Source organism: Grammomys surdaster, unplaced genomic scaffold (assembly GCF_004785775.1).
Source record: "Grammomys surdaster isolate TR1022 unplaced genomic scaffold, NIH_TR_1.0 130, whole genome shotgun sequence".
NCBI classification, from domain to species: domain Eukaryota; kingdom Metazoa; phylum Chordata; class Mammalia; order Rodentia; family Muridae; genus Grammomys; species Grammomys surdaster.
The window spans coordinates 19,002,640-19,018,853 of NW_021604588.1; the positions used below are offsets into that span (position 1 = coordinate 19,002,640).

The following is a 16,214-nucleotide window of genomic DNA, read 5'->3' on the forward strand; positions in this document are numbered from 1 at the left end:
TAAGCAATGACCCTTGACAAAACTTTCCATTTTGCTGTGTCTTTATAACCTGCCACCTGAAATTAAAGAGCTTGATTAGAACCCTAGACTTGCTCTCGATATAATCCTATATTGCATATGGAATTATCTCTATATTATATATATACAAAATCATGGACATCCAGAAAGGACATTCCATATATAAGGACTCTACTGGCTATGTGTGTGTGTGCAAGCATGTGCACAAGTCCACACAATATACATATCTAGCTATCTTACATATAGTCTATCAAAAATTTGATCCATTAAAATAATAAAAGGGGATAGTATGCTACGTAATGAAATACTTTATTGTTATCTATGCAAACTGTCAGTTGACTCACCTAAGAATAATTTTTTGAATTTTCATTTATTTGTTCTATGTTATTTCCTTTCTCTGCTTAGATATGAAGTATCTTTAAAGATTCCCTTACTTTATACATGTGTATGTAACTGTACATATATGTGCCATGTGTGCCACCAGAAGACCTAGGAAACCCTACTACTGGAGTTACAGGAGATTGTGAGTACTGAGAATTGAACCTAGGTCCTGTGCCAGAGCAGCTCTTAACCCTTGAGCTACCTCTCCAGCCCCTAGATCTAAATCTGTGACATGTTAAATTTTTCTTAAATAATTCTTTCACAAGTTCCCTCATTTTTTATCTGAATAGTCTCTATTTTTTCCTTTACATCTGAAAGATCACTTCCTGTGGTTGTTTCTCTTAATATTTTAAATCTCATTTAAAGATGAAAGTGTGGTACAGTTTTAGCATATCTACCTAGCATGTTTAAAGGCCTTTGGTTCACACCCCAGCACTGAAAAGCAACATATTTCTACAACATATTCAATATCCCATTCTCTTCTTGTTTGAATTATTTCTGAGAAATCAGTTGTTAGATAATAAAAAAATTCTGTTACTCTGTGTGATAGATGTATTATTATTCTACTTTCTTCAGATGTTTCTTCTTTGGTTTTCTAGAGTATGAAAATGATACAGCTACAGATATGGTTTTTAAATTTTTGTTTTGTTTTCCTGTAACAGAAGCTGATTATACAGCTTGACTTCTTCTAGGTCTAAATTTTTTAGTGGTGCTTTTTCATCCAGTGTGTTGTGTCCACATCCGGCATGTCACACAGCAGACAGCAAGGCCGGCATCAGAAGAATGGAGTCCTAGGAAGACTATGCTGTTTTCCCTCCTGAAGGCAGCAGGGCATCCTAACAATAAACAGTTGCGAGATACTAGAATCATGACCTCCACAATTCTGTTCATACATTTCATGGTCCTGAATTCAGTGAAAATTGTGTACTCCACTTTGTGTGGAAACAAGAAGAGTTGAGTGGAAAGAACTGGATTACAAAGGGAGAGAATTGTTCTCAGCATCCTGCTGTGCCTTCCAAACTCTGGGTACAGTAAGAAACACACACACACACACACACACACACACACACACACACACAGAGCTTCCTATGCAGATGTAGTTCTCATGATAAATCACTTTTTAATCAGTCATAATTTTGCATTAAGTGTTGAATAAGTGCCCTTTGTTTCATACTTAAGCTGTCAGTGGTGAACATCAGGAGGGCAGACTAGTGCCTATCATTAAGCAGAGAAAAATCAATACCATTTTTAATTAAAGGAAGGCACAGCCGGGCTTGGAGACAAGCAAATCTCCTTGTCAGAGCACCTCCCCTGAAAACTTTCAGAAGTTCAGAAGTTGAGAGCCAAATGTAGGGAGTGACTCAAATTCTTTGGGGGTGGTTCCAGACAGGGAAGCAAATGAAGCAGAGGTGAAACACGGGTCAGGTGCATGCTTTATACTTTGTCCTAAAGAAGACCTTAAGGCATGGTTAAAGATAGATGTGTATGGGCCTTTTTGTTTTGTTTTTAGTTTGTAAATTATGAATGAGCTGAAGGAAAGCCAAACATATATTCTTATTATTCACATTTTATTATGATTTAGAATCCAGAACATGACATGCTTTTATGATTCCTTTCAGATTACATTTTACAGATTATATTTTGAGTTTTTCTTATTTGTAGTGCAAGAGTCCAAGATCAACTCATGGTGTTTTATAACCTAATGACAGAAATTCCACCCCATCACTTCTATATTCAAAGGGAGGGGGGTAGCAAAACATGGAACTGCCGAGAAAGTGAGCTACCTACCTGAAATTCAACACCAATAATTTGGAGAAAGAATTTTTAAAAATTAAGAGTTGGAGCAATCAATATAAGGCAAAACATTTAACCAAATCTCTGACCATGACATAATCATGTCAGAATATCAGAAAAGCTAGAAAGGAAGCTCTGTAGCTAGTGAAGATTCAGAGCACTAATGTTAGTAAAGATTTAGAGGACATTCAGAATAAAGTCACTCATCTCACCGAGTTACCTCAAACACCTTCTCCCCCCTCTAATTTTTAAAGTTCTTTTAAGCAGCAGGAGGGAGTTCTAGTTGTTACTGTTTCTTTCTTGTAACAGTGCTGCTCCAGTTGCAAGAGCAGCCAGGCAGTTTTTATATGGGGTCTCTTGGTGGGAAGGGGGGGAGCTCTCAAGGATGGAGATTTCTAAGGTGAGGATTGGTGGGATTCCAATTCTTGAACTTAAGAGAGCTCAGGGATTGGTGGGTTTTCCTAGTCAGGGATTGTTGGTTTTTTGTGCTCAGGGATAGGTGGGTTTCTGGAGTAAGCTCACGGATTCTATTTCTGGGCCCTGGTCTCAGGGTTGGGGTTAAGTCAGGGTCAGGGTGTTTTTCCCTTTGGCCCTTTGGCCCTTTATCCTACACTTCTTATGGTGAAAGTTTTGACTAAATCTGGTTTAGTAACCCATGCTGGTATCCGTTGGGGTCTCTATGTTCTCAGTAACTTTAAAAATCCATTTTAAAATGACATAAAGATACAAAGGACTAAACAGTTTATGTAATTCAGAGGTTCAAAGGTTAGATTTCAGACTTAAATAGGATCAAGGAATCACTTTTTTGTCTAAGTTTTTGATCTCTGCTCTCCTGGGTATACTGGCTTCCTTTTTCAGCGGTCCAATTGTGGAGTTAAAAATCCTAAAATAAACCACGAAAACAAACATCCTTACCTACTCTCTATTCTATACAGTGTCATATTAGTCAGTCATTTTTGTCTACGTTCTAAAGTTTCTGTGAAATGAGAGAAAGAGAGAGAGATCATTTTCAATTAATGCCTTTATATCAAGCAGAAGCAAGATGTACAAAATCTATTATGAAATAAACCAATAATGATCTTTTCTGTTGCCTTATTAAGCCACTTTAAAAACCTATATGCGTATATATGTGTGCTTGCTTTTGGTATGTGTACTGCTTGGGTACAGATGCCAGAAGGGGGCATCAGATTCCCCTGGAACTAAGGTTAACTAAGCAGTCATGTGCTCTTAAGCGCTTATCCATCTTTCCAGATCACAAATGTCTTGCACAAAAACAAGCAGCATACATTTCAAACATACCATCCCTTAGACCTACAAGTGAACCCATGGTCAAAAAGCAAAAACAAAAAAACCAACCAACCAAACAAACAAAAAACATTTTTAAACACTATTTGGCCCAAATTACCCACTTTGGAGTTATTTCGCAATACACAAGCCCTCACTTCCTGCTCCATAGCAAGCAGGATGGCCAGGGTATCTTGTTTATGCAGAGCAGGACCTCCAGCCCTCAGCAACCCTCAACCTGCACACCAGGGAGAATCACAACTCGCTGCAGGAGCGGGGACCCACGTCAAGTCTGGGGTGAATCCCACTCAGGTTGGATCTGAGGAGTTAAGGGCTCTGAATACCCGGCTCTACAAGATGCAGGGCGGCTGGCTTCCGTGTGTTGTTTACTCTGGAAACAGTGTTACCACTGGTACATCAGCGACCTTTCCATGGCCTCCAAGAGCAGCGTCTGGGCAATTCTGGGGTGCCCCCCTCCACCCAGTCAACAGGTTCGAGCTTCTGTCCTTACTTGGTCTTAAGAGAAACACATTCTTCACTCCTCTTTACCTCCCTCAACCCCACCCTGGCCACCAACCGCCCCTTTCCCCTACCCCACCCCCCTTCAGAACACTGTATTCAAGCAACCGTTTCCTACTGCACAAAATGGCCACTCCACGGGACACCTGTGGCCACGTGACCCGCTGCCCTCTTGGTTTTGGGCCTCTCTCCGCCTAACCCCGGTTTCAGAAAGGCTGCACTCGGAGAAAGCAAAGAGCTAATTAAACCGGAGAACCCCCACAGCTTGGAAACAACGGGAAAAAGTGGAGCGCTGGAGAGAACGGAAGGACAAAACCCAAAACAAAACAAAAACACAAAGGCCACAGTGAGCAACCGAGAGCCAAGAGGCCTACAGTAACTTTCAAGGCCTCACTGCTAGAGGGCTGAGTTCTCGCGAGATCTTGAGAACTTCCAAGGCACGGTAATCGCGGAGTAGAGGGAAGGCGAAGTTCAAGCGAAACAGGACAGCGATCGATCGATGTTCTAGGCTCCGGGCCGCCGTGTACATCTAACTCCATTATGAACTCAGCCGAGTGCTGTTCCGCAGCTGTAAGTCTGAGAGGGCGGTGGGCCCTGTGACCGCATCGCGGGCGATGGCGCTCCAGGCCTGACCAGGAAGTCTCGCGAGATTAGAAATCGGCGCGCAGGAGCGGGGTCCAGAAGCCATAGCGTTAGCTGGAGAGAGGCCGTGTGTGAGAGGGACTGGAGGCCCGCGGCGCCGGCAGAGCGGGCTTCGGGGATTAGGTCGCCCACCAGACGCACCCTTCTCCCCCAGAGGACTTCTGTGGTGAGACCATAGCTCAGCGGAGGTAAACCCCAGAGTTCTCCGTACTCTTCAGGGATGAGTCATGTGGCAGAGGAAGATGAGCTCGGGCTGGACCAGCAGTTGGCTGGCCTAGACCTGACGTCTCCAGACAGCCAGAGCGGGGGGAGCACAGCCAGCAAAGGGCGCTACATCCCCCCTCACCTGCGGAACAGGGAGGCTACGAAAGCGGCCTACGACAAAGACAGCTCACGGTGGAGTAAAGACAAGGATGCCTACAGCAGCTTCGGGTCCCGCAGTGACACGAGAGCCAAGTCCAGTTTCTTCAGTGACCGCGGAAGTGGCTCCAGGGGAAGGTTTGATGACCGCGGGCGGAGTGACTATGAGGGCGTTGGCAGCCGTGGAGGTAGAAGTGGCTTTGGCAAATTTGAGCGGGGCGGGAACAGTCGGTGGTGTGACAAAGCAGACGAGGATGACTGGTCCAAACCGCTCCCACCAAGCGAACGCTTGGAACAGGAACTCTTTTCTGGAGGCAATACTGGGATTAACTTTGAGAAATATGATGACATCCCGGTTGAGGCGACAGGAAATAACTGCCCTCCACATATTGAAAGTTTCAGCGACGTTGAGATGGGAGAAATTATTATGGGAAACATCGAGCTTACTCGTTATACACGCCCAACTCCTGTGCAGAAGCATGCTATTCCTATTATCAAGGAGAAAAGAGACTTGATGGCTTGTGCCCAAACAGGGTCTGGAAAAACGGCAGCTTTTCTTCTACCTATCTTGAGTCAGATCTATACGGATGGTCCAGGTGAGGCTTTGAGGGCCATGAAGGAGAATGGAAAGTATGGGCGTCGCAAACAGTATCCAATTTCCTTGGTCCTGGCTCCAACCAGAGAATTAGCAGTGCAGATCTATGAGGAGGCCAGGAAATTCTCATACCGGTCTCGAGTTCGTCCTTGTGTGGTTTATGGTGGAGCTGATATTGGGCAGCAGATTCGAGACTTGGAACGTGGCTGTCATTTGTTAGTAGCCACTCCAGGACGGCTAGTGGATATGATGGAGAGAGGAAAGATCGGACTGGACTTCTGCAAATACCTGGTGTTAGATGAAGCAGATCGGATGTTGGACATGGGCTTTGAGCCTCAGATACGAAGAATAGTTGAGCAAGACACCATGCCTCCAAAAGGTGTCCGCCACACTATGATGTTTAGCGCTACTTTCCCTAAGGAAATACAGATGCTGGCCCGGGATTTCTTGGATGAATATATCTTTCTGGCCGTAGGAAGAGTCGGGTCTACTTCTGAGAACATCACACAGAAAGTCGTGTGGGTGGAAGAAGCAGACAAGCGGTCATTTCTGCTTGACCTCCTGAATGCGACAGGCAAGGATTCCCTGATATTGGTGTTCGTGGAGACCAAAAAGGGTGCAGATTCTCTGGAGGATTTCTTATACCATGAAGGATATGCTTGTACCAGTATCCATGGAGACCGATCTCAGCGAGATAGGGAAGAGGCCCTTCACCAGTTCAGATCAGGAAAAAGTCCAATTCTAGTGGCTACAGCAGTAGCGGCAAGAGGACTGGATATTTCCAATGTGAAACATGTTATCAATTTTGACTTGCCTAGTGACATCGAAGAATATGTGCATCGCATTGGCCGTACAGGTCGTGTTGGAAACCTTGGCCTTGCCACCTCATTCTTCAACGAGAGGAACATAAATATTACCAAAGATTTACTGGATCTTCTTGTTGAAGCAAAACAAGAAGTGCCATCTTGGCTAGAAAACATGGCTTTTGAACACCATTACAAGGGTGGCAGTCGTGGACGGTCCAAGAGCAGATTTAGTGGAGGATTTGGTGCTAGAGACTATCGACAAAGTAGCGGTGCCAGCAGTTCCAGCTTCAGCAGTGGCCGTGCTAGCAACAGTCGCAGTGGTGGAGGCAGCCATGGCAGCAGCAGAGGGTTTGGTGGAGGTAGCTATGGAGGCTTTTACAACAGTGATGGATATGGAGGAAATTATAGCTCCCAGGGGGTTGACTGGTGGGGTAACTGAGCCTGCTTTGCCATAGGTTACTCTACCAAACAAATACAGAAACCACCACATGTAACATAGTCAGACTATACCTGGTATAGCTTCAAGAACTCACAGCACATTGCCTCCTGTGATTCCCCACTGAATACTTTTTAAGGGAGCTTAAAGTGACAAGAAGAAAGGAACAATCCAGAAGCCCCATTCAGAAGGTGGTTTAAAGACTTGATTGTTGTAGTTTGGATTAACTCTCCTCTTACCCCCCATCCTACTCTGCATTTATAACTTCATGACTAAGGATCATTTGTTTGTTAATGTGCTGTACCTTTACTTTAGACAACTTTTATTCTGATGTCCCGTTGGCTCAGTAATGGTTAAGATATCAAATTGTTTTAACAAAATAAATTTTCTGAACTCGGGCTAAGAAAACAAAAGAAAGGGACAGGTATCTGTTATGGAATGGGATTATCCTTAAGTGCTCCTTAGGTACTCTAAGGAAGGCAGGGGTGAAGCCCAGGATGAAGGATGGCATTTTGGAAATATATAAGTAACAGCCCAGGGGTTCAAGAGTAGTTATGGTTGAAATATCTGTTTAAGTGTACAGTTCAGTTGCTAAACTTAGCATGACCAGGAAATGGAACGGCATTTTTATTTTCCAGTGTACTTTAAATAATCCATTGTTAGTAGTCATCCTCAGTGAAATGTAGTGGCAGCCTTTGGGAGTCACTAGTCAGTATTCATGCTTAGTACTGTGATGTAGAGGATCTGAACAGCTCCAAATAAATGGTATCAAGAAACCATAGAAGAAATGGTCTATATTCTTTAATGCAAGCAGGTTTTGAAAAACCATGGATAGTGAGTAGAGAATTACTTTTTCTTATGATGAGAGGTGTGAAAATAGCCAAGGATGTGATATTTGTAACTAAAGAATACAGAGAAATAGTTCCTCAACGAGTAGGCATTGATGGAATTTCCATGTATAATGACGGAACAGTAAACTAATGTGTACTTGTTCTCATTCTCTACCCATTTGTTGTAGAACGTCATCAATAAACCACTACATCTCACATGGGATCATGGTTTTTTGTTTTATTTTGAGACAGGTCCTCATGTTACCTAAGGGTAGTCTCTAACTAATTGTATACCTGAGACTGGCCCTGAAGTTCCTCCTGTCTCCCAAGTGCACATACCACCACACTTGGTGAGATCATGAATTTTTAAAATCACATTGTTTATATAGACGGCTCCCCCAGTATTTTTCTCAGGTCCTGTATGTCCTAGGGCATCCTGTCTATCAAATTACTGTCTCTGGAATACTTAGGTAATAATTGGTTGAATGTTATGGAATAGATTCCTACCATCATTGACCAATGAGCGGGTTACATAGTTTATATAAGGTCAGAAACATGTAGCTTACATATATGTGTGCATATATGCATGTATATATAGTTTAAATTCAGATACATAGATATGCTATGGATTGATTCACAAAAGTTTGTCCTGTAAGAAAAATAATTGTCACAGCCAATCCATTTTATTATTAGTGGTCCAACCCAAGAATTCTAAACCCTCAAATTATAATTTCCGATAAAATTAACAGAAAATCTCAATGGCCTCCATCAGTACTAGCTCTAGTCATCCACTCTTAAAGCCCTCGTGTCCCCCTTTGATTACTCCTTTCCAGTAATCTCTGCTGTAACTTCCTGAGTTCTACTTTGTGACCCTAGTCATACACCAGTCTCTTAGTAAGGCCTGATCAAAGTTCATTTTTCTTTATGAAACTAGCTTTAAAAGTTGTAATCCCAACAGTCAAGATAAATAATGTGTTGTTTATGCCTGTTACCTTGAAATTAATCTTGCAAATGTTGTAATTCTTATTTTCACTTTAAGGTTTTGGTTTTTTTTATGTTTTTTGTTTTGTTTTAATTCTATATTCCCTTTCCAGTTGTCCTTTGCAACTGTATAGAGTTCAAGGTCAGTCTGTGTGGATTGGATGGTATTCCAGAGAGGCCTTTCTTCTCGGATGTTTTATCCCCTACAGTTATTTTGGAGGAATGTGGTAAAACACTTGGACATAAAGTCTTTTATGTGTGAAATGAAATGAGTGAGAGATGTTTAGATGACTCCAGGAGAAGTTTGCACTCCACTGCTTTGCTGGGTGTTAGGAGTAATCAGTAATATCATTTAAATCCAACCTGCCTGTACATCAAACTGATTAGGCTTCATATACTAGTCATTTCAAATAATGATTTCCTTATATTTTAAATCTTTTGAAAAGCACAGGAGAAGATAAGAAAGACCTCTGACTCCTTTCTGACCTGACTGGAAGTTCTCTGAGAGCAAAAGCCAAGTTATCTAGGACAATTTATGATGTACTGAAAACAAAAACCAAAAAGATAGTGTCCCATGTGCCCAAGCATCCCGTTCCTTTCCCCATTATTAGTATACTGCTATGATCTGCTAAGTTCATTAATGAGCCACTGGTCATACTTTACTATTGGCTGATGTCCACACTGGCTAATACCCCATTGGCTTTAGCTAGTGTCTTATTCTGGCCCAGTCTAGGACACTATATTTATTCATCAAACCACCTGAGGTTCCTCCTGACTATGACAATCTCAGACATTTCTCATTTCTGCTGACCTTTAATGTTTTTTTGGAGTGCTGGTTAGGTACTTTGTCCTACAATTAAAAATAGTTGGATTTTTCCCCCTTATGATTAGACTGGGGCTGTGGGCCTTTAGGAGCATGATCACAGAGGTAAAGTGTCATTTTTATCATGCCAAGGACACACACCAGAATTCTAAAGTATCAGAATTGATAAGGACCTAGATCCACTGGCTGAGGTTGAAGGCCTGGCAGGTTTTCACACTCCACTGTGTGTATACTTGACTTTTTTTTTTTTTTTTTTTTTTTTTTTTCTTTGAAACAGGGTCTTACCCTACTGGCCTTGAACTTTCAGTCATCCTCTCTTAGGCTCTGAGAACTAGGAGTGCTGGTGTGTTTTGTCACGTCTGCTTTCTTTTCATACTGCTCTTCTAGAAAGATGTCACCATGTGCAGCCCATGTTTAAGGAATGGCGAATTTGTGCTTCTTTTCTTCCTTTGCCAGTTAATTTTGTCTAAGTATGGAACAATGGGTGTATAGGAATTTCGTGTATGTTCTAAGTTACAGCCTTCTTGCTCAAAGGCTCTAAGAAATCTATGAAAGGATTTTTGAAATGTTGAGGTGGGTTATTTTTAAATGTGTACTTGTTAACCTGTTTCCTGTGGCCACCTGCATGACTTCCTATTAATATGCATTTCCGTTCCATACACAGAACCTCTTTTCCCCATTTGTCTCACCCCCACTCTACCAAGAAAACTGTGGTTGATTCAAGTGCCTGCTGGCTCCAAGGCCTGTCTGGAATTCCATGCAACCCATTCACTTACAAATCAACCCATAGGAACTGACCGTTTACTTTGTGCAGTTGCTAAGGGCAGCAAAAAAAGCTTAAAAATAAGAAGGCAAAGCTTTGGTCACTGGAACTGTTTTAGCTGGCTCTTACGTCCCTTTGTTTATATCTACTTCATGTTGCTTCCAGGGACTCAAATGTGTGCCTATTTATTTTCTGGTGTGTGTTATTTCAACTTCAATTGTAATTTTTTTTTTTTTTAGCTTTTTGTTGCAGTAACAGATACCCAAGAGAAAGCGTTTATAAAGAGGAAAAGTTTATTTTGGCTCACAGCTTGATTTTACTCTGTGACCACTTGACCTTTTTGCTTCCAGTCTGTGACAGTATATTACATTGTGTCAGGAGCCTGCGGACGGGAGGTCTAAACGTTCACCCCATAATGGCTGAGAAGCAAAGAGAGGAAGGGGGCTAGGCTCCCCATATGCCCTCTCTGTTCTCGTTTTGTTTCTGTTGCTGTGATGAAATATCTTATCCAAAGCAACTTAGTAAAGAAAGGGGTTTCCTTCAGTTTACATCATCATAGGGGAGTGAAGGCAGGACTTCAGCCAGCCACATCACATCCATGGTCAAGCAGACATAAATGAAAGCTCACTTGCTTGTCCTCATGTCCGTCTCTCCACCGACACACAGTTCAGAGTTCCTGCCAGGGAATGGTGTTTCAATGGGCTGGGCACTTTTATGTCAGTTAACTTAGAGCATTCTCACAGCAGACATGCTCTAGGACCAATATAATGCGGACAACCCCTCATTGACCACCTTCCCACGTTATCTAGGTTGGGTCAAGATGCCAATGCTGATCGTCACACACTACTGGGCCCTATCACTTCCCAATAGTTCAACAGGCTAAGTAGTGCAACCAACACATCAATACATTCAAGATCGAAATAATAGCACCTAGTAACTCCCTCAGCTCTGGCTAGATGTGATATGTGTTGAGTTCTATCACAGCGTGTTTTGCCATCATGCTTTTCTGTAGTTTAATTCTCACAACACATCATTTGTGATTGTAGTTTCCTTTTCTCATGTAAAAAAAAATACTTAGACCACTTATTTGATGCTTACATTTTCCCTTCTAAATGTTTATGTTTCGCTCTATATAAGGTATTGGCATGAAGTCTAGAATTCTTCCAGCAAAGTGTGTGTGTGTGTGTGTGTGTGTGTGTGTGTCTGTGTATTAAACAATTCTAAGGGCTTCATGAATTTTAGACATTGTAAGAAGCAAGGCTCTAAAAGTCAAGTGAGTCTCCATAGCCTGCTAGTGTTATTTTCCTTCCTCCCAGACCTGTGTGCACAGCTAACATAAAACAAGGCATTGACCTGGGAGCTGCAAAGCAAAAGGCCTAACATGGATGTGGATAGATGTCATAAATTTATGCCTTGGGTCAACACAATTTACTCCTGCCTCCTCCTCTGGGACTCCCTTGCTCCCTAGTCTGGCTTTAGACAATGAATTTCCAGGGAGTTTTTGCCTTTTGATCGCCCCAGTGATCTAATGCAATTGTCCACTGGCAGAAGCGCTGTGAGGTGCAGAATAAAGTAATGAAGGTAATTTGATTTGCGCTCCTCACCCACCCTTAAGATCTGCATGTCTTTATTGTATTAGTTTTCTAATGAGATTCCACTGCCTGCTCTGGCTCTCCAAGGGAGACTGGAGCACCCGGGCTGTGGGAGGGGTTCATCTCAGGAGGGTCCTCCCCATTTACATCCCATCTTTAATGGGAATGGACCTGCCTGCCCTTGACTCATAGGGTGATCATATTTCCTTCTTTGCTCTGACGGACAGGAAGTCAGGGAGTAGCTTCTGCAGCAGGGAAGTGGAAGGAAGGCTTCTGTCACTTCCAGGCGAAGGAAAGTGGGTTCAAAGGTCAGTGCTTGGCTGAAAGGTTCACAGCACACCAAGCCGTCATCCTGAGATAATGGCAGCTTCCTATGTAAGTGCCTCATTCTCAGTTATGAGCTCAGATATGCTCAGGTTCACCAGAGTGGCCCATAGCATCAGGACAGATACTCTGTTGCACTGAGGTAGTGCTCTGGGTTTGAGAAGCCTGCCTGGCCAGGTGCCACCTGAGCAAGGCCTAAGTGTGCTTTATTTTGGAGAGGCCTACCTGGCTCTTCTTATCCAATGCTCCTTGACTCTCACCACACATCCACTCCTCATCTTGAGTCCTTTAAGCCTTTTCCCAAAGGTCCAGTCCTATGTGTCTTGCCCCTGTGTGTGTCTATAAGGAGTTTTTGCTACCGCACTGCCTTCATGTCTTTCCTACTTTTCACACGGAAGTATTTATGTCTCCCAAATGACATTGTACACCTAGAGTGCAGTGTGAAATTATTGTTTTCCCTTCAAAAGGTGCTTTTGCTTCCCAAGGTGTCTGTGGCAGCACAGCCTTTGACTCAAGCACTTGGGAGGTAGAGGCAGGCAGATGTCTGTGAGTTCAAAGCCCTCCAGTGAGTTCCAGGACAGCCAGGGAGGGCTATAGGGCTTTGTAGAGAGACCTTATCTCAAAGAACAAACAAAATAAATGAAAGGCTGCTTTTAAAACTGGTCAAACATCATTGCTAAGAAGGAGTCAATGTGATGCATGTATTTATGCAGCTTAATAAATTATCGTAAAATCCATGTTGATGGGGGCACAAGTGTAGATAATTCATTGTTCACAAGGTCACTCCCACAATTAAAAAGGGCCCAGGACTCTTAGACAATAGAAGAAGAAGCCTGCACACTGCCCTCAGAACCAGTTTGTTTTCAGCAAAGCTCAAGTCCCTGAAATCACGGAGGAAAGGGTAGGCCAGGTGATTGGCATCCTGACGACTTTTCTAGGGGGAAAAAGGTAGTTTATATCTAATCTAAGGTCTTTAAGAGGAATCTATCAGCTTTGGTTTGGCTCTCAGTGGACAGGTGTCTGTATCATGGAAGCACCATACATAATTCACCACCAGAGAGCTCCAGAACTTAGCAAGAAAGCTAAATTACCTGTCACTTGTAGAAAAGGTGTTCCCCATAGGTCAAGGTTGAAAGCTCTGGAGGACCCCAGTGAGGAAGAGCACATCCATTCGTATTTAAATGTCAGCCCTGCTTCTCAGCTGCCTAGCAGGCTCGCTATTTACACCTGGAATTTGCCTACCTGTTTTTCAGGGTCCAATTAACACTCTCCCATTCTGACACCAGACTGGAAAGAGACCATGGTTGATTGTCTGAATAATCTGAGGCCATGTGGTGGATGTCACATCAGTGGGGACTGGAAGAACGGGGCTATCTTCCTGGAGGTGTAGACCAGGACTCTGAGTCCTGTGAGGAGGGTGAGCCACGAAAGCCTACACAGAATACAAAAGCATTCAGGTACAATTAGGTATAGAACCCTGAGTCCAGTCCCAGGCAGACGCGGATTGAGGAGCACAGTTCACGAGAGGCAGGTGCCACCTGGCTGTCAGGAAGCTTAGTATGCCTTTCTACTTGAGGGACTGATGGGTAATTGGCAGCTAGGAAGTGAAGGTAGTTGGAGTCTGTATAATAGAATCAGAAAGCGAGGGAGAGAGAGAGAGAGAGAGAGAGAGAGAGAGAGGGAATTAGAATATTGGTTTCAAAAGTGTTTTCTAAAGTTGTTGTTGTTTTTTTTTTAAAGTGTTTGACTATTTTGGTTTTGACTATTTTATAATAGCCTATATCTTGGTAGCAAATTTTTGTCAAGAATTGCATTGTATACATGGTATACATTTTTATTTATTTATTTAATCATGAGTGCTCTATCTGCATGTACACCTGCATGCCGTAAGAGGGCATCAGATTCCATTACAGATGGTTGTGAGCCTCCATGTGGGTGCTGGGAATTGAACAAAGACGTGTGGAAGAGCAGCTAGTGCTCTTAACCACTTATCTCCCCAGCCCCTGCATTTGACCTTTTTAATAACATGAAACACAGCCTACTTCAGGTTTTTGAGTGTTTGGATAAAGAAGGATGCTTCATTATATGGGAAGCTCACCAACCTTAGAGCAACCATCAAATGGCTCAGATGCACAAGACTCAGTGCCTCCTGGGAAGTTAGCATAGGTAGGGGGCAGGAAGGAACAAAACCTCAGCTATAAACATTTCTAAAGACTAGAGGCAAACTGAAGGACAACTCTGGTCAGCCACCAGGTGCTGCTTGATATCTGATTCACAAATTGAGAACTCTTCAGAGTTAGGACAAATCCCCAGTGTTTAAGTTCAGATGACTTGAATGAGTTGGTATGCTTTTTAAATATCAGCTACATGCTGATGACTCCTAAATTTGTGTCACTGTTTTCCTAAATCCAGAACTCACATCAAACTGTCTGTGTGAGGATGGAGAGAAAGGATGGCTCAGATACTAAAGTGTTTGCCTCACACACATAAAGAACTGAGTTAGATACCCCCAGAACTCACAAGGTGGGCATAGACACTTGTAATCCCATCGGGGAATTCTGGAGCTTTCTGGCCTATAAGCCTAGCATGCTTGGTGAATTCAAGACCAGAGAAAGAGCCTGTTTTGTTTTGTTTTGTTTTGTTTTGTTTTGTTTTTTGGTTGTTTGCTTTTAAAGTGGGTTGACTGATGTTTGGATAATGACAATCACAACTGCCTTTTGACTCTGTGTGTGTGTGTGTGTGTGTGTGTCCTCTCTGTTCTGCTCCCTGCTGCACGTGTGCATACACACACACACACACATACACACACACATATACACACATAACAGGCTACCATCTTGATGTTCTCTAGTCACACAAGATAGAATAATTCTGTCAGAGATGGCAAGAATGTACTGTCCCCTGCTTAAATGCTAACACCAAGAGTATTTCTTACTATGTCTAAGATCCTCAACAGACACCCCTCTTTGCTTTCCTTCTTCCCTAGATCAGTCACCCCACTTTCAGTGTCTGGAAAACTTTTATTAGCTTGGCACAAGCAGTTAGTGTCACCCTCTGTCTCTTTGAATATTTTACTCAAATGGTAGTTTCTCTGAGAGGTCCTCCCTCCATTCCACCTTTCTGCTCTGCTCTCTGCCAGGGCCAAATCTATGTCAGTTTCCTACCTTACTGACTCCACTCCCACTCAAAATGCAGACTCTGCAGCAGCTGCCAGGACGGCCAGGGCATGGATTGCATAGTGCTCTGTAGCTGTAAACAGAATAAACGAAAGCTGAGACAATGAAAAACTGAGACTTGATAACTTCTTGAACTTATAGTCTTTTTTTTTAGAAAATATTCTTTAAAATACATTAAATGTGTATAAAATGTATTTTCTTTTTGGTGTGCAGTTGCATGGATTTTTATAAACACAATGGATCATGTAACTTCTCCCTCAATTGAGATAGACAAAATCCCAACACCAATACCCTCAAAGAAATCCCTCCCCCGACTCACTCGTCAACCCCTCCACTGACCTCTAACCACTAGCTACCACTAGCTACCACTAGCTACCATTGATCTGTTCTTCACTCTGCAGGCTTGCCATGTCTGGAAGGAACCACACAGCCCTGTTCATTGTTTTCTGTGGCTTTTGTTATGCAGCAGAGCACATTTTAGATGCAGCTCTGTGGTTGTACATATTAAGATTCTGTTTTGCTCAGTGCTGGGTACTGTTACTCTATGTGGCTATAACTGTTCAAACTGTTGGTATTTCTAGGATGTCATAAATAAAAGAAATATATCATCAGCTTGTGTATCACAAAAACAAATATCCAGGCAAATGAACACATGCACGCACACACACACACACACACACACCACGTTGTTTTCTTTTAAAGTATGCATATGTCTTTGTCTCTGTGTGAATATGTGAACATATGCAGGTACCTACAGACACCAGACATTAGATTCCCAGGAGCCTTCTGATATGAATGTTGGGAATTGAACCCTGTTTCTTTGCAAGAGTAATACATGCTCTTAACCACTGAATTATCGCTTCAGTCCAAACACCTTATTTTCAAGACAT

At 42.7% G+C, this 16,214-nt stretch overlaps 1 protein-coding gene across 1 annotated transcript; it reads left to right on the forward strand.

The window, feature by feature from the left end:
* Positions 1–4,439: 4,439 nt before the first annotated feature.
* LOC114615231 (putative ATP-dependent RNA helicase Pl10) lies at positions 4,440–7,607 on the forward strand. Its single transcript, XM_028760940.1, has one exon. The coding sequence runs from the start codon at positions 4,859–4,861 to the stop codon at positions 6,836–6,838; it is 1,980 nt and encodes a 659-aa protein (XP_028616773.1). The 5' UTR covers positions 4,440–4,858; the 3' UTR covers positions 6,839–7,607.
* The last annotated feature ends 8,607 nt before the right edge of the window (positions 7,608–16,214 follow it).

Excerpts from the sequence above, each read along its gene's own strand:
- LOC114615231 (XM_028760940.1), top strand. The coding sequence starts at position 4,859 with ATGAGTCATGTGGCAGAGGAAGATGAGCTCGGGCTGGACCAGCAGTTG.